Genomic DNA, 18,692 nt, shown 5'->3' on the forward strand with positions numbered 1-18,692 from the left:
ACCTAGTGGGGAGGAGCGGTCAGCCTCTATTTTCCCTACCCCCCACGCTTCCCTTGATCATTTCTTTCCATCCCCTGGTTGGCTGTTCCCATCATCTGACTTTGAAGGTGGACTCTGAGCAGGCTATATGCAAGTCCTCCTCTCCAGCAGCTTTGCCTTGTGTGGGGTGGGGGGCTGAGGGATGTGGACCCCTAACCATTGTTGTTGCCCCACCTAGGTTTTCTCCCCTACTGCCCCTGTGGCAACCACCACTAGCACTGCTGCTGATACCAGCAGGCAGAAGAAGGGACAGTACTGCCAAAACTATCGTTGCCATCAAGGGAGTCCCCATAGCTGTCGGAAAGGGCCATGGCAGGAAAAAGGGCAAGAGCCACGCCCAAAAAGCTCCTTCCGTGGCGGCAGCCACACCATCGGTTGCGGCTCCTTGTCCCCCTGCCATCCATCCACCAGCTCTAGGGGCACTGGCTCCTCAGCACCCAGGGCCTACACACAGGTGGCTGTGGTTCTGTCTGCCGTCCCAGTGCCGTCTGCTGTGGTCCCTGCACCCACTACTGCTGCCACTGCCTCCTCTTCCGCACCCTGACCAGGAGGCATGGCTTCTTTTCTGCTGGCAAGTCCCCATTCAGTTGCTGGCGGCGGTGTGTGGGGAGTTTGGAACATCCTTCCTCGTTCCCAACTAGGATGCCCTGTTGGGCCCACTTCTCATCAGGGAAAGGCTCAGTGTTCCCCGTGCTGGGCTTTGGGGAACGTCTCGAGGGATGCTGGCCTTGCCTCCACTGGTGATCCTACCTGCCCAGTTCCCCCTCCTCCACCAGCACCAGCTGACAGTCTCACTTGGATGCCAGGGATGGTCCCATCATTGAACCCAGCCGAGCAGACAGACCCCGCTGCTGATAAAAGCCATCGGGGGTGTCTATGCAAGAGGAGGTTCCTGCAATGTCTGGGGCCTATCTCTGGGGAAGAACACCCCTTTCTCTGTTGCCCATCTTCACACACCCTCTCTCCCCAAGTCCTGATCCCATTGCCCTTACTCCCTGGACCCAACGCCACTGGCCAGCCCCCAACACCATGGAGGACTGCGTACTGGTTACCAGGGGGAAAGCCTCAGCAAGTCGTGGGCCCAGCATCTCCCCCTCCTCGAACTAGATCGCCTCTAAAAGGCATCTAGGGTGACTGCCGATAGGGCTGCTTCTGCACCCCCTGAGAAAGTGCAGTGCATGGAGCTGGCTGAGCAAGCTCTGGCAACAGTGGGGGTTGGTGCTGTCCCCCTCACAGAGTCCATTGTGAAGGAGGCCTGAGGGAGCCCCCCACGCCTTTCTGCCATCTGTCCCCTCCTCGGGTGCCAAGGTGGAATGCTGATGTGGAGGGAACTCCTTATGTCAAGTGCGGGCCTCTGAGCGATCTTGCAACAGATCAAGGCCCTGGGTCTGAACCCTGTAGGCAGGGAAGGGGGATGGATTTTCACATGTATAGCAAAAGACACATCCTGGATGCAAAGGTAGTCATCTTGGCAAATTTCAAGTTCCTGCTCCAAAGCATGGGGGTGTTAGAGCTTCTACAAGAGAATGTTTCCAGAATTGTTTAACATGGATGATGCACATTTTCCCTAGTCTTGTTCTCAGAAATGGCAGAAATATTCAACCTGAGGCAGACACCTGTCATGGAAAAATTCAGCTCAAATGGTCAAAGTTTGGCTAAGTTATAAGTAACTGAAACCCCATATTCTTACAGTTGGAAGTGGTGGGCAGCTGTAATAGGTGGTGTTATCAGCTCTGCCTATAATAACGTTAATACAAATACATAAAAATAGTAATCGTTGATAACTCCCATATGCCCCAATCAGGTTCCTGGTCCAGTTGTTTTAAACACTGAAAAAACATACACAAGTATAGTCCCTCTCCTAAAGAGCTGTTTATATGCTAAAGTACTTTGCTGAATTGAGGTTATTAGAGAGGGACGGTTTAGATCCCTGTTTTGTAAGATTATTCCCTTGTGTATGCATCTTAAAATCACAGTGGCTTTTTAAATGTTTTCTGCCATACTTATCAGACATTAATTTTGTTTTGTGACTGAAAAGTCACGTGAAATCTTCTTTCTAGGTCTCTTTCAGCATTACTGCTTTTTGGTTTTCTCTCTTCCAGTCTAAGGTTTGTTTTAGCACACAACAAACGCTGGGCCCCTTACCTTTTTGACATTTTGCCAAATGCACTGCAGTGTCTTGGCAAGTCTGATAAATCTGTAATTATGTTGCCTGGGCCTGCTGTTGTCTACAATTTCACATGATTTGGGGATTCTCCAGGCCAGAGACATTGCAAAAAGGATTATGTGTGTTTGATTCAGGGAGATCATGGAATGTGCAGTGTATGGATCCTGCAAAAATAGAGGTCATAACGATCTGTTAAGTTGTCTTGTCTGTCCAAGGAAATATCATCCAAGATATCTGTAGTACTTTCTCCAGTTTAATTTTTGAGTGGCTCAAGAGAAGAAACTTCTTTCATTTCCTTGGTAGCGTATTCCTTAACCTAATTATTGTTACTTTTGCAGTAGGAGACATTTTTCAAAATTCAGTCTAGATTCTCCTTTGCTAAATTGCATTCCATTTACCCTTAAAGATGTAACCTGGCTCAGCAAGATAGCTAGAGCCTAGCAGATTGGTGGAGTATCAGCATCAGTTTGGGGACAGAACATTTCTTGTATTGGCATAAACTGTATTTATCTGAACTGATCTAAACCTTTGAAAACATTCAGGTTCAGTGTTTGGGCCTGTTCTTATTTCTTCTACTACTTCTACCTACTTCTTACCAGAGCTTAGAATAGTGCTCTAATCTGATTTTTTTTTTTTTTGTAAAGTAATCTTGATATGCAAACATATCCTCACTTTTAATTTTAATATGTTGTGTGAGGATAAATGGCATTTGGCATAAAAGTAATATGAATCAATTAGTTTGCCTCTAAGTTAGGAGCTAGAAATGAAAGTAATAGTCTGCCCATTCAGTGTGATTTTATTATGTTTAATTTTGAACTGAAATATTCTTACCTAGTTAAGGGAAAAAAATCAAAAGAATAGACGTTCAAAACTTACTCTTTAAAAATCCAGTTCAAGAGGATGAAGAAAGGAAGGATCTTTGTCTGTAGCATGCATGCATGAACCCAGGCGAGAAAAATGAGCGAGAATTAATAATCTTTTATCATTTTCAATGGGACCAGGCTCAGTATATTCGCAGGTGTCTAGATAAATCATGGATTTTCTGTTGCAACATGTTTCTTACCTGCTTGTTAGATCTGAAGTTTGCTTCCATATTTTGTTGGCTTTTGTTTTCTTTTCAACATACTGTCAATAGTGTTTCTAGTGTTCTGAGAGTACAGTGGCGGTATCTTTATCTTCTGTATTCTGCTCAGAATTATGCAGGTGCACCATGCGTCCAGAGATGGAGAATTTGAAAAGTGTCCGTTGGTCTGCGCGTGCGCTGTAGCTCACCTCGTGTCTCTGTCCCAGGGGATGAAGGGCAGGGTGGACTGATTGCCTCTCCAGTTCCGTCTCACTGCTGCATAGTTTGGGTTGGAACCTTTAATGTCCTCAGGTTTGGCTTCGCTCTACAAAATAAGAATAATCTAGTTTGTAAATAGTTTTAGCGGTTTTAATAGTTTAGTGTTCTTCTCAAAACCACATGATTCAGCAGAGAAATGAAGACTCCATTCCCTCAATGTTCGGCAGGCCTTCTTGGCCTTTACCTGCAGAGAACAAAACCAATTAAAAAATCCCTGAGAGTATTCATCACTGTAGTGGAAAGAGTGAGAGGGCACGACATCTCTACCCAGAGAATCTCCAAATGGATCTCGGGCTTCATTCTACTCTTTCAGCTATTGAACTTTACCTCCCCTCTATCCCTCAATGGGGTAAGAGCTCATTCCACCAGAGCACAAGCAACAACTATGGAATCTCTTCAGGAGGTCCCCCTCCTGGACATCTGTAAAGGAGCCACATGGCACTCCGTTTGTACGTTTTCAAGACACTATGCCCTGGGGCAGGACTCTTCTGCTGATGCCTCCTTTGGGGTGGTGTTACTCCACTCAGCCCTAGCATCTATATTGGGGTGGCCAAACTTACTGACGTTCTAAGCCACATATGATAATCTTCAATAGTTCAAGAGCTGGGCATGTCAGCGAGGGCTGGGGGCTTTAGCCCCACTCCTGCTGAAGCCCGAATCCCAGGGACAGAGACTGCTTCCTCCAGGGTTGAAGCCCCAAGACCCTCTTCCCTGCAGGGCAGAAGCCCCTAGCCCGACTATCCTGCTTCAGGGCAGAAGCCCTGAGCTCCTGCCACCTCAGTCTGGTAGGTGAAGAATGGAGTGGTGGTGTAGGGGGCTCCGCAAACTGCATTTTAAGTGTAGAAGAGTTGCATGCGGCTTGCAAATCCCAGTTTGGTCACCCCTGATCTGTGTCCTCGCACCCTCTTCCAACTTAGGTACTGCTTGTCAGTGGAATACAATAGGCAACATCGCTTGAAGAGGAAGGGGAGGTAACTGAAGGTTTTCTGAAATGTGTGATCCTTACCTATATTCCACTACCTACCTACCTTTCCTCTCCACTTTGGATCTGACCTGAATCACGGTACAGAAGGAACTGTGGAGAGGTGGTTGGTCCGCCCCACCCTTTATTCCCTCGGACTGAGGCATGAGGTGAGCCAGTGTGCATACGCGGACCAACTGACGCTATTTTCAACTTCTCCAGCTCCGGATACATGGTGCGCATGCATAACCCTCTGTGAAATACAGATAGGGATCACACATCTTGTAGAACCTCCAGTTACAGGTAAGTAACCTCCCTATTTCAGTTCTATAAATACTTTAACCTATATCTGTCATCTTTGTTTAATTAAATTTTGCACTATAGCTCAATGATGAATCTTCTTGCTCTTCACCTGTCTTCTGGAGACTTAATTGGTTAATTGTTTTTATTTTTTAAAAAGCATCAGCATTAATGTTTAATTCTAGTAGTTGCTTTTTGGTAAGAAGACCAGAAGATTTTGGCTGCTGGCAATGATTTGCCAATTCCACAAAGGGCTTAAGTATATTTAACAGGGGACTTAAGCATGGGCTTATGTCCTTTTAAAGAGAATAAGACTTAAGCATATGCTTAAATGAATCACGTGCATATGTACTTTGCTAAATTGGGGCCTGAAAAATGTATTCTGTTTTTGTTTGTGTATGTTGGGCCCCGTTGTCCTTTCGTATATCTGGAGGACTAATAGAAAGGAGAAGTTTTTTTCACATCTTTATTTACAGAAATATTTTCAAGTTGTGGTCTAAACTTAGAAATTGGGAAGCTACAACAGATTTTATTTGTTGACGCAATCGTTTACGTTGTACAATGACCTTTTCACTTTCTGAACTGTTTCCCACATCAAGTTCCCATGTACTGGACTCATGATTTGGCACTGGGCATGATCAAGTTATCTTTGCTTTTTATTTGGTGCCTATATTATTGAGGAGTGTAACTAAATTGCAAAGGTCATTAGCATAAACTCTTCGGGGGAAAAAATGAAGTTAAAACATAATAAATAGTTTGTGCTCTAGTTACTTAAATTAACTACATTGATCTCTTCCCCTGATTTAACCTCCATGCCTGCAAGAATAGAGTTGACACATGGCCATAATTTTATATGGGAATGTCCCAATTTTGACTTAACTACTTAGCATCTTATAGGGTGCACAAACTGAACAATTTTGCAGGTTAAAAAAATCCCCAACCTTTTCACAATATAACTTAGGCTATCTGGGAAAATATGACTAAATGACTGGTCTTCGGGAGGCTGTGGATGACCTAATACTTTATTATAGTTCTTGCCAGCACTGCTTTAAACACTGGAACCTATTGAGTCTCCCCCACACAGCTGGTGGAGAATTATACCTTCACTTTTCCAGCGCACGCCATTTCCCTGGTGCCCCCTAAGGTGCGTCAGTGTGAAGCTGACAGGGATCATGACTCTTTCATTCTGTTGCTGCTCTTCTTGCTAATGTTTCTGTAGCAGAGGATTTTAACAGAGGCTGGATTTCTGCAGGCCTTTTTACCCCCCATGTTGACACATTCTTACTAAAATACTTTTATTACAAGCTATCCTCCATTCATTTAATGAGAAAGGAGAGCATGTTAAATTCTCTGCTACAAGAAATTCTGCTAAAAGTAACCAGGCACTACTTATTATAATGGCTTTTGTTTACAGATTTTATGATTGTGAGTTGATTTTGTTTATAAACTAAAATACATTACAAGTAAAACAGAGTGCAAACAGTTGAGGTTGTAAAAACAAAATAAATTGCACAGTCCCTGTAACATAATAAACTAAGCAACAACCTAGAAAAAGGAAATTTCTTAATGAGAATTTGTGAACCCTCTTATTTCATCATAATTGAATTTGAAATATTTCTCTATTAGTAATAAATGGAAACTTAAGGATGTTTAATTGAAAAATACAGGAAGTCATTTGTTCTCATAAAACTGCACAGATTTGCAAGCTAGCAGCAGAAGCTTATGTATGTAAGTGGATTATCTGAGAGTTGTTAGTAGTATAAGACGACTTAACTTTCAGTGGGCCAGATCTTACTTTATATCATATAAATTTCAGGGAGGAGGAACACTTAGCATAGCTCCACACTGATCTAATGGTGCTACACCCTCCTTTACAAAATTCAACCCATTTGCACAACAGGTAATCCTAGATACACTGAAGGAAATTTGATTCTCTGTCTGTGACACTGACCCACATCCGCTCTGGTTGGTGAATGATGGCCAAGAGCATCTGGGCTTGCTGCTCACAGAGTGAGAGAGGGGGCTTCTTTCAAAGACTGCTGCCTACTTCCCTCCTCTAAACACGGAACAGTCTCACTGGTATGCATGAAACTGAAGCTTGGGGTAACTGACCTTGCAATTACTGACTTGTATCCAGTCACTCAGTTCTAAGAAGGTAATTGAGAAACTAGTTGAAAGCTGTCTTAAGCTACATGTGTTCTCAGATAACCTGGTTACATGTCATATGGCTCAAAACAATGAGTGGCACGTCTTCATATGATTAACTGGCAAACATCCATCCTTGTTCTGCTCTGTTTCTCTGTAGCACTTAATTCTGGCTACTGTGAGGTTCTGCTCAGAAATCTGGCAGGAGTAAACACAGCATGTTGGTTCTGCTCCTAATTGATGAATAGTACCCAGGGTGTTTACGGTAGGCAGCAGCACCTTTGCTTGTGGAGCGCTCTCATCTGGACAGTTCTTCAAAGCTTTGTTCTTTCCCTGTATTCTTCAACATCTATCTAAAAATCAGCAATGAGTGTTTTGAAATGCCGGAAAAAGATAGCAGGGTATCCGTTATTACTGTTGCAGCACCTGACTGAGATCAACTCCTGGATGAAAAATTGATGCCTAATCTCAGGCAAGATGGCAATGGTGCTTGTGCATAAAGAGAAACACTTTTTTTAAAAATCAGCCAATAAAACATCTCCTTCAAGAGAGCGTGTCTGAACCATCATCGTCCAAGTGGTTGTAGCCTAGAAAAAAATCCTCCTGAATTTTAGATACCCAGAGAGCAACAGCACTCAAAATGACCTCCAGCTTTCCAAGAGACTTTGGCCTATCTTGTCAGAGATAAAATGAGTCTCAGTAATCTATGCATTTATGATCTCCAGGCTTGACCAACATGCTGTATCTTAAAATGCAGCTAGTGACTGTAAAGTAAACGCCACCTGGTGAAGAGTGCAGCCAGCAACTTGTCTGCTGAACAGCACACTTCATTCAGAGCACATCCTTCAGTGCTTCCGTCACTTCACTGACTGCCCGTTGAGTATCTGATCAAGTTTAGAAGCCATGGGGCGAAATTCTGGGGAGAGCTACAAGGAGGCACAGCATCAAACTTGCAGCCTAAGGGAGTGGGAGTAAGGTGGCTTTGACATGAAATTATTATAGTACAGTTAAGATTAAAAAAAAGTCTGTTCTTGTTCATTAAAGTAGGGATAAAAGAAATATCTAGGTTGGTTTTTTGGTCTCTGATCTAGAACAGAGTAAATGTTTTAAGACGTTCCACTGCAGTAGTGATGAACCTGGTAGAGCGATTTGATGGGATAGATGTAGTCAATGGGGCTTCTCACTAGGTCATATTCTAGATCGGTTTTGTATGTGTCTTATTTCAGTCAACAGAGAGAACCTGAATGGTTCAGAGATATAACACGAGAAGGGGAAATGTGTATCAGTTAAATGACAGGTTTCAGAGTAACAGCCATGTTAGTCTGTATTCGCAAAAAGAAAAGGAGGACTTGTGGCACCTTAGAGACTCAAATAAATTGGTTAGTCTCTAAGGTGCCACAAGTACTCCTTTTCTTTTATCAGTTAAATGTTTTCCTCACACGGCCTAAATTTTCAAATTTCATTAGTGTTTTTGATTGCCTCAATTTTTGGATGCTTAAACTGACTCCTTAAAGAAACCAGGTTTTCAGAATTGCTGAGTGCTTGCCCTTTAAAAATCAGGCTCCTTTAGGTGTCTCAAGTTGGGCACCCAACATTGAAAATTTAGTCCAATATATAAATCCTTTTTTCTCCCTCTCATGCACCTGCACTGTTCCTTCAATAATTTTTGCTGTTTTAATAGTCTACCATTTAAAAGGACATTATTGACTTAAAGTGATATGCATCTACTTGCTATTATTATATGTATTACATAATGAGAGATCAGAGAAAAAAATCTTTATTTTTTCCTGTTTGTGACTTTGTGCCTATAACAGCACTCCTGTGTACGGTCAGTTTAATCTTTCCACTTGTACAGCCATTCTGTTCGTTTTCCGTGTGTGTGTGTGTGTATGTCTTTCGCTCAGTAATAAGAAGAGAGAACAATGAAAAAATAAAAATGTGTTTGTAAAGTCACAATTGTCAGGAGGATTTGGGGCCAATGTAATTTAGGGTGACCAGATCGCAACAGAAAAATATCGGGACACATTGGGGCACCATCGGCCCAGCTCCTGCTCTCCTGGGGCCCCCCCCCGTCCCCACATCCCACCTCACGCCCCTGCCTGCTGCTGGCTTGCTGTGTCCCTCCCCACCCACCCTCCGCTCACCTCACTCCCCTGCCAGACCCTGCCCCTCGCAAGGAGACAATACAAGTAATTTGATGATGATAATCCCTTGAATGGGCTTTGGATTGGCCCATAGAGAGTTCTGGCTTTCCCCTAATACACCCTCCCTTCCCCTGCCCTCCCGCTTAGCCATGTCCCCTCTTGGGTCCTTGAACCCTGCATGGATTTGAGCAGGCTATATTGCTGGGGTGGCCAAACTTAGACAGGGCCAGCTTTAGGCCTGTGCCCCAGAATCAGGCCCCACGCTGGCACCTTTTTAAGTTTTATTCACCCAGTGGCGCTGTGGGTCTTCAGCGGCACTTTGTTGGTGGGTCCTTCACTTGCTCCGGGTCTTAGGTGGCACCTCGGCGGCGGGTCCTTCAATGCCGCCAAAGCCCCGGAGCGAGTGAAGGACCTGCCGCCAAAGTGCCGCCGAAGACCTGGAGTGCCACCGGGTGAGTACAAGCAGGTATTCCAATCAGGCCCCGCACTCCCTACAGCCGGCCCTGCTTACTGACCTCTGAGCCACATATGACAATCTTCAAAAATTTGAGTGATGGGGGCTCCGTGACCTACACTTTAATGTTAAAAGAGCTGCATGTGGCTTGCGAGCCACAGTTTGGCCACCTGAGCTATATTGTGTCCAAATCACAGTATACTCTGGGAGCCTAATCATGGTAACGGGTTATTACCCCCAGGGAAGACTTTGTATCAGGATTTGGCCCTAAATATCTTGAGTCAGTTGCACAAGCAAAACCCACAGAGCACATCCCTACTGCCAACAGTCACACCCCAGCCTGTGCCCAGAGGTCCAGGCAGTGTGTTAGAAATGTTTACTTTCATTGGGGAGGACTTTCTAGGAGTCTGGAATGACCCCACCACTTGTAACTTCCGAGCTCATCTCTTCAGTGTGGTGATGTCTTTCATCACAAGTCCCACGCTCCACCTAGGCTGGGGGATCAACTAGAGGCTGAGGCAGAACGCACCCCTGAAACTTCAGATTCTACCCTCATTTACACTAGTGCAAATCTGGAGTGACTCCACTGAGGCCAGGGCGGTAACTGAAGCACCCTTGGAGCCCTCCCTCTGGAATGGAGCATTCAGAAGGAGACAGCAGGAGTTTGCTTGTCAGTCATGATTATGGAGTCTCCTGTTGCAGTAAAATAATTCTAGGGCGGGGGCTGATTTTTGAAAACTCCGGCTCCCTTTAGAGCAGCCGCATGTGCCCAGAGAGGTAGCGTCTGGATCCCCACTGGAGGAGTCAAGGCCATGTGTTTTGTGCACCTTGGGATTGGCTGGAGTTGGGGCGTTGTGGCTAACAGCTAGGCTGCTGTGTGTGGGGCACTCTCACTGTCCTGAGTCAGGTGCACGCCGCCCGCCCCCCCCCCCCCCCCCCCACTCACCAGTGTGGTAAGTGACCTGGGTAGCAGCTTAGCAGTGCTCAGCCCCCACCTTCCCTGAGTGAAATCAGCACGTGCAGAGCTCCAGCAGCAGCCTCCGCAGCCCCGCCCCAGGTGTAGTTGGGCACCTCTTCTCCCTGGCTCTGCCGTGAGCTCGGTGGGTTGGTCTGCGCATGCCCTGCTGGTGGTGATGCCGCTATTAGCTCTGTGGGGCACCTTCCTTCCCCCGCTCCCCCTGTGGAAAAACAGTGGGGAAAGAAAAGCTTGGAAACAGCTTCTGGCAGCCCCCCCATTGAACATGGAGCCATGTCTCATTTCAGAGCTGGCAGTTCTAGCCCTTCCACTGCATCCACGGAGCCAGCCCCAGGGGACTCACTGCCTGGCTCTGGGTACGAGCTGCCCTGCCCAGCCCTTCTTAGGGGCACCCTGAGCGCAGGGGGGGGGGTCCTGCTCCAGGGCTGTCACTCAGCCCTGGGTGCCCAGAGCATTGGAACACTTCAGCCTGGGGGCTGGGCTAGGGGTCAGCAGCCTTCCAGGCTCAATTGGCTGGGCTGAGTTTTCCTCTCTGTTGTTGCCACAGAGTGAGTCTTCCTGATGGCAGAGCTTTCTGGGGGTGCTGCCCCCACCCCTTAAAATAAATGGGGGACTTCAGTTCATTTTGGATCGGATTCCAAAGCTTGTTCGCCAAGAGCTGTTTTGGATCTGGCACAGCGCTAAGCCTGATCACAAAGAGCTGGCAGGTGACAGCTGAATTGAAGTGCAACTTCTGTTTCCAGGCTCAAGGAAAGGCATACCTTTCCCATGTCTCCAGCTCTGCTCAGCGACAGCCAGGAGTTGGGACTCTGGGGATGGAGCCTTCTCATCCCCACACCTGCCTGGTGCTTGCCTCACTCCTTCACTGGACCTCCCTCCCCCAACCTGCCGCGAGACCCCTGCACCCTGACTGCCTCCTCACTCCCCCGCCCACTGCTCACCTCCTCACCTGAATATCGGGACAAACAGCATCCCGATCGTACGTCAATTGGGACGCAGGACAAAGGGTTAAATATCAGGACAGTCCCGATTTTATCGGGATGTCTGGTCACCCTAAATGTAGTAGCTGAATCTACTAATTTTGACAGGTTTCAGAGTAACAGCCGTGTTAGTCTGTATTCGCAAAAAGAAAAGGAGTACTTGTGGCACCTTAGAGACTAACCAATTTATTTGAGCATAAGCTTTCGTGAGCTACAGCTCACTTCATTGGATGCATCCGATGAAGTGAGCTGTAGCTCATGAAAGCTTATGCTCAAATAAATTGGTTAGTCTCTAAGGTGCCACAAGTACTCCTTTTCTTTCTACTAATTTTGGTCTGTTAAGTAGCTTTCAAATGATAGTGTCCCTTAAAACTTCTCATCTGATTCTCTTATTTGGTGAGTAACCAGTTTTCATTATATAACCTGTTAAATTTGTTTCTTCTGGACTCCTCTGCCACCTTTCATTTTCTCTTACTTCCTGGCTGATGGCCTGATGTGTTTGCACTTGCCACTGGCTTCAGGTCCTGGTCTAATTTGTCTGATTGTCACTTTAATAGTGTTTAGTACCTCAGTTTTGATCAGATCTCTTCAGTGATAAAATGGCTGTTTTATGGGATATCATTAGGCCTCCATTGCTTTGCCCTTGTGTAGTTACTTTCACCTGTGAAAAGTGAATATAAAATACACCAGTTCCAAATGGCAACACTTTATTCTCAGTTTGCATCGGTGTAAATGGCAGTGGTGGAAAGCCTTGCCAATTTTTTTTAACAGTTCTGATCTGAAGTCCATTGAAGTAATTGGGAGACAGTTATTCTATTGATTTCCTGGGGCTTTGTATCTGGCCATTAACACGTTGCCATAAAAATAACACTTACGTAGTTCCCTTCCTACAAGGGTCCAAAGTGCTTAGCAAAATTTACAAAATAGTGAATTATATCAGAAACTTGGCTCTATGACTCTCTATTTTGGGGGGAAAAAAGGAAAAATAATTCCCAAGGCATATTGGATGGCAACCTAACAAAGTACTAAGATAGCTTTATTATTTTATCATCTGACCCTAGTTCTCATCCCAGTACTGTGCATTGTTTTCTCTGGAAGCTTTCTACAAATCTACAAAACAGTTTTTTTAACATTGCTTTATCTGTCTGTTTGTTTTGAGGATAATGAGTGCTGTAGTAAAGCAGAAATGAGTAGTTTAAATTTCAGAAATAATCTAAAGCTCTTTTGATGGCTGTTTAAACTGGCAGAAGAAAGTGTTGCTCTGATGCCAGTGAAATAAAACCATTCTCTTGAAAAAGCGGATCGAAACTTTTTCCAGCAGTACAGTACGTGGAAAGTTACTTGTAGATGGAAAAATATCATGACCTGCACAACAAAATGTCTCAGATCAGGAAATAATCAGGTTTTTCTTCGTATACTTAAAATGAGAAATACTACATCCAAGTAGGGGAAAAAAAATCAGATGGTATATGTCCAGAACCTCCTAAATGTAATACAGCACAATGAAGATCTTTTTATCCTCTCCAACAAAACTGTTACAATCCCACAGCAGAGACAGAAAAGTTGCTTGTGGGCTATTTATCAAATCCATGTCAGGATATTTGATATTGGTATTTTCAGGCTCTGCACATTTTATAGATCTCTGTGAATCTTTATATGTGTTTGTTAGCCACTAATATGAAGAGGAATGCAATTCTGGGGTGATGCACACATAGCTCGAGCCTACAACCATGGACACAAAATAGAATACTTGTTCTTCTTTCTGTAAGACAATTGGCAAGGTTGTAGGAAACTTTTATCAGTGCATCAAACTAACGACAACAGATTCCTGAGGGAAAGAAATCCTTGAACTTCTGGAATATGAACTTCCCTACCCTCTTCCTTTCCCCATGGCCACAAATCTGGCACCTTCGGTTCTGCTATTTAGCACCTGCGCAGGGGTAGACTCTGTAGTAGCCCCCTAGCCCAACCATTTACACACACATCAGCAGGTACTTGCTTTTATACAGGGGGCCTTGGGGCTTCCTCCAATTAGTCAAGCTTCCATTGGCCCCTAATGGTCAGGTGTTTTGTAAGCAACAGGAGCAGTGACTTGTGCACCTTAATTGCCATGACCCCATCGTGGTAAAGGTAATTTGTGATGGCCGAGCTGCTCCCATGGCACACCACATTGTGTGGGAGTACCCAAGAAATTCCACCTTCTCCTTTCTCCCATTCTGCCATCCCAGGCCAAGTTTAAAGGTTGAGGTTGAACTGTACGACATATACATCACCTGAAAAGCATATGCGAATAGTGTGAATATGTGGTGGTCTTACCATGCTTGGAAGGGTATAGTTACACTTATTAAATACTGATATGTAATGTTCCTGCTCATAAACTCTAATTTTTGCACATTATCTCATCATTACTCTGTTTGGAATTATAGTATGTCAATTGCATTGCTCTCTCTATCCTAGACTTGTGTGTACATATACACTCTGTACACACTTTTTATAAAATCGATTGTGACAGTAATTGACTGGTAACCCTTCTGCCAGAAAAGTTTATTGCATTAATTTAATGTCAGAAATCTTGGATGGTTGCTACTTTAAAAAATAAAAATAAAAAAAAATAACGTTGAGCTGTGTCAGTTACATGAGCATCCTTACTATTTTTGTTCAGATGGTTTTAGTTAAAACTGGGGACTGCACTTTGATTGCAATTATGCTGATGTGAACGAGATCACAATGTGGTTCAGTGTCTGAAATAGCTTAATTTTGGTTCTATAAATTCTTTTAATAGTATCAGACCTTTCTGGCAGCTGTTGCTCTAACTAAGGTTTTAAGTTTTGAAACCAAAAAGTAGCTTTGAAACAAACATTATTAAAAAAAAATTGGCTGCTTTGGGTCACATGTAAATAATCCCGTTTTGCAATTGTGTTGATGTTACAAAGCGTGAGTTCTGCTTTTTCTGGTTTAATGTATTAGTAGAACTCGGCAATTCTTGTCTCTTTTTATAAACCTGTCATTGGGGAAAGAGGAGCCAGGACAGTGAATGTTGTAATAGCACAACTACTTGACAGAACTGTGTAAATTGACCGGTTTTGCTTTCTGAAAAGAGTGGCATGTAGTTAAGGGGATGGTGTAGTGAAATTCTGAAAAGTTATGGACATTAGACGCCTTTTGGAATTATTTTGTTCTCCAATCTGGCACTCATCTGCATATCACACAGCCAGTAGATGAATGTAACACACTAATCTGGCTACCGGCTGCATGTGTCTTTTCCAGTCCCATTTCCATAGAATCTGTGATTGGATCCATGGATAATGAGACTAAAGGGAAGTATAGGAAAGGATTGATATTACCATGTTGTTGCCTAACTTACACCAATTATGTACCCATTTCAATAGAAATGGTTACTGGGATTCTGTTCCTGTACTTTTTTTTCATGAAAATGAATACATGGCTGGGGGAAAAAAGTGAACAGTTTCAAAATATTAATGGAAATCCCAATTTCTGCATCTTCTAGTCAACTAATCTGGACAGAAGTGGTGGTGTTCCTTCCTAAGGACGCAATTCAAAGCCCATTGAAGACAACAGAGAGATTCCCAGTGACTTCAGTGAGCTTTGGATCAGCCCCACAATGAAAAGCAACACCACCAAGAGAATTTAGCCAAGAATCTTGCTGTTGAGAATCTGTTTGTCTCTCTCCTTTTAATGTGCTCATAGTCTTGGTTCTGCCTTAGGTGTAGCTAGAACAGAACATTTCTTCTCAAAGAAATCTCCAAAAGTATAGCACATGGGGTTTTTTTTCCTGGGGTGTTGAAGCACCTACACTAAAATTAGTACGAGCTGGGGGTGCTCAGAGTGTGTCGATATTAGGCTGTAGATGTACAGTGAAGGAGAAAGCAAAAAGGTAAGGAAAGAATTTTCATCTGTGGAGGATGGCCACAACTCACAGTTGTGGGACTCTTCTTTTTTCCTTTATTACAATAACCGTGAATTGAAAATATGTTGCAAAATTAAAATTTCTCTAATTTTAAAGAGGCTTCTGTTGCTGAATTAAAACTCTCATTTTGTTCCCATATTATTTTTTTTCTGTAGAGTGGGAAGCCACCAATTAAGGATATGTTCACAGAGCTCAAGGATGGAAGGAAGCTTTTGGATCTTCTAGAAGGGCTCACAGGAAATCCATTGGTAAGAAAAGTATTAATTAGTGATTGTGAAGGATGGTAACCACCTGACCTGTGCTTCCTAAATACAAACATCCCACTATGTAGTGCATGTAACTTTGGGCTTGATCTAAAGCCCATTGAAGTTGCAAGGCATCACAAAAGGGAGAGTCTTTCATGCTTTGATACCCATTTGTGGCACTCCATGATAAGCTTTATGGCGCTGATCCTGCAATTGGATCCTCACACCAATAGGGCTCCACGCAGGCCTGCTGCATGAGTCAGATTGTGGTAGCACGGGGAAATGGAGTGGCTGGTGTTGTCAAGTATTGCTTTGAATTTTAAATTCTCTTTGCCCCTACCCAAAGTAGGGCATGAAAAAAGAGGAAGTGCAGCCTCTCCCCAGTGCTCAAGGCCTCAGTTGTCTTACGGGTGTCAAAACAACAAATTGCCTCTTGTTCCTTTCCAGGAGCCAATAATCCTAGCTGCTCTGTCGAACTGCCAAAAATTTCACCTCCCCCCCCCCACTTGGGAACTTCCACAAGGCAATTATGTTACCACTACAAAATTCCGCAGCACGTTGAAAATTTAAAACTTATGAAGTTTTGTATAAATTTGAAACATTCTGAAACTGAGGTTTGTTTCAACATATAAGGAGTATTGTATTAAGTGTTACTCTTTTTTTCATAGTTCAGTAAAAAAATCCTTTAATCTGCAGTTTTCCTTATTTTTCTGTTTTTCTTTATAAAAATAACATGATAAAATGACAAATTTCCCGTTTTTCTGTTTCTGTTTTCAACTGTCATCAAGTGTTTTGACATGAACAAAATGTAACTTTGTATTTTTATTTTTAGTCCAAAGAACGTGGTTCCACAAGAGTACATGCCCTAAATAATGTCAACAGAGTACTGCAAGTTTTACATCAGAACAGTGTAAGCTTATATTGTAACTTAAAATATTTTTTTGTGGTAATTTTGGTTTAATAAGTCTTCTAAGATAAGTGGCTTGGAATTGCAGATCATAAACCAGTTGCACACAAGCAAATAAAAATGCCACCAGACAATGAAAACTATTCACAATTCATGTGGTCAATATTTTCAACTGTCTAATATTTTTGTGAAATAATTAAATGCAAGCAAGATGTTACGAAAATGACATAGTTTTGGATGAGATTTTGATGAAGAGGAACGGAATGGTTATATGCATTTGTTCTCTGTGTGGGTTAAACTGTTTTACGTTTTCATCTCTCATTTGCCACTTATAAGTCACTATCACTTCTAGTCGGTGTATGTTATTGAATCAATATTATTTAATCTGGTTTCTTAGATGCACTCATGATAGTAGTATTTGAGCACTACTTCACCAAACCTTTGGTATGTAAACTATATATGGCTTCTTTAGAAATCTCTGATTCAGCCAGTAGAAGTGTTCTGAAGAGTCGTTTGATCAATCCTCAATTGGTCTAATGCCAACAGGCCTTAGAAATAACACATGGTAGATATTATTTAAAATTAAAAATACAATATATTGAATTTTAAGCACATGCTTGAATGTTAGTGGGATTGGAGACTTTGATTGTTAATTCTCTGGAGCAGGGAGTATGTTTCTATAATTTGTGCCGTCCCTACCACAGTACGGCTCTGCTCTTTTCATTGCTGTAATACATACAATACTTTTAGATAGTAATTTTAGAGAACATTTGTTAAAATATTTGTTGCAAAAATTCCTAACTCAACAAACCGAAGCTGTCCACACAGTTTCAGCTTGGAAATAGTTGACCTTACGCTAAACTGATGGTTGCAGTGCAGGAATCTAGATGGATAAATAGGAGGCTTCTCAGATGAAGATATAGCAGGAATCTCAAGGACATGACAATTTTTGAATCTCTATATATCCCTTTAGGGCAGAGATTCTCGTATTTGGGGGATGTCAAACTTTTGGGGGAGGGAGGGGAGCACAGCAAGCCGTCCAGTACATCAGTACTTACAGTAAAAGGGGTAGGGGAGGGCAAGTGCCAAGTCACAACTCCACTTGTGACGGAGGGGCGTGCAGGCCAAATTTGAGTGAGTGGCATTGTGACCTTATGCATGGGTTTGCAGTATCATTCACTCAAATTTGGCCTGGAGGGTCAAATTTTAGTGGCATTGTGACCCCGTGCACCAGGTTGCAATGCCACTCACTCAGATTTTTTGGGGTGGGGCCTTCAAGTTTACAAAACCCCCAAAACCTTCTAAGTGGGGCTTGATTTGAAAAAGCTTGAGAATCCCTGCTTTAAGATCTGAGCCAAAGTGCCCATAGGAGTCTTTCCATTGAGTACATGAGTTTTGGTTCAGGTCCTTAATGAGTTGTTCCAGGCTTCTAAATCTTCAGTAGCTGATCAAAAATGAACAGTACAGTTTTAAGGAAAACAAGATATTTTTTTTAAAATGTTTGACAACTGTTTGCATTATATTGTAATCTTCTAGTGAAGCAATTGTATTTTTTTTCTTCACAGAAGAGTTTCATGATAAGCATATGTTTTTTCTAATCAGAATTGCTGTTTTGCATGTGGCAGGACTGAAATAATTCAGGAATAACAGTCAGCTTCAGACTACAGCATGTCTGAGTTTATTGTAATTGGGTTCCAGTGTCTTTGTATACTGCTGATCAAATGATGTTGTGAAACTGGTGTATATTACTGAGCACTTTCCCCTTTTGTATTGCTGGACTAAAATCATATTACTAGGAAGTGACTTGACGCAGGCAAGGATTTATTCTTCTCTGACACTGTGCACACACTTATTTGCTTTTTCTAAGGATAAGTAATGAGTCTTTCTAGTCTGAAATTAATTTAGTTTATTTTATGAAAATAGTAAATGGGATTGAGTTAAACCACTGAGTGATTTTATTGGTTCTTCCTTGACTTGCCAAGATTTGTCGTTTTGGAAATGTGCAGATAGCATTAGTCAGCTGACTGCTGTGAGGAATCTTCACATGATTTGCACCAGGTGTTGAGAAATATTAAGAGGTTTTTTTTAAGATAAAGGAGGAAGA

At 43.0% G+C, this 18,692-nt stretch overlaps 1 protein-coding gene across 1 annotated transcript in view; it reads left to right on the forward strand.

Moving 5' to 3' along the window:
- Positions 1-18,692, forward strand: part of UTRN (utrophin) — a 594,030-nt gene that overhangs the window by 108,937 nt on the left and 466,401 nt on the right. The window contains exons 4-5 of the mRNA XM_074948548.1: positions 15,592-15,684; positions 16,514-16,591. Of these exons, the coding sequence (XP_074804649.1) occupies positions 15,592-15,684; positions 16,514-16,591 (171 nt within the window). The remainder of the gene's footprint in view (positions 1-15,591; positions 15,685-16,513; positions 16,592-18,692) is intronic.

Source organism: Natator depressus, chromosome 3, assembly GCF_965152275.1.
Source record: "Natator depressus isolate rNatDep1 chromosome 3, rNatDep2.hap1, whole genome shotgun sequence".
Lineage (NCBI taxonomy): Eukaryota > Metazoa > Chordata > Testudines > Cheloniidae > Natator > Natator depressus.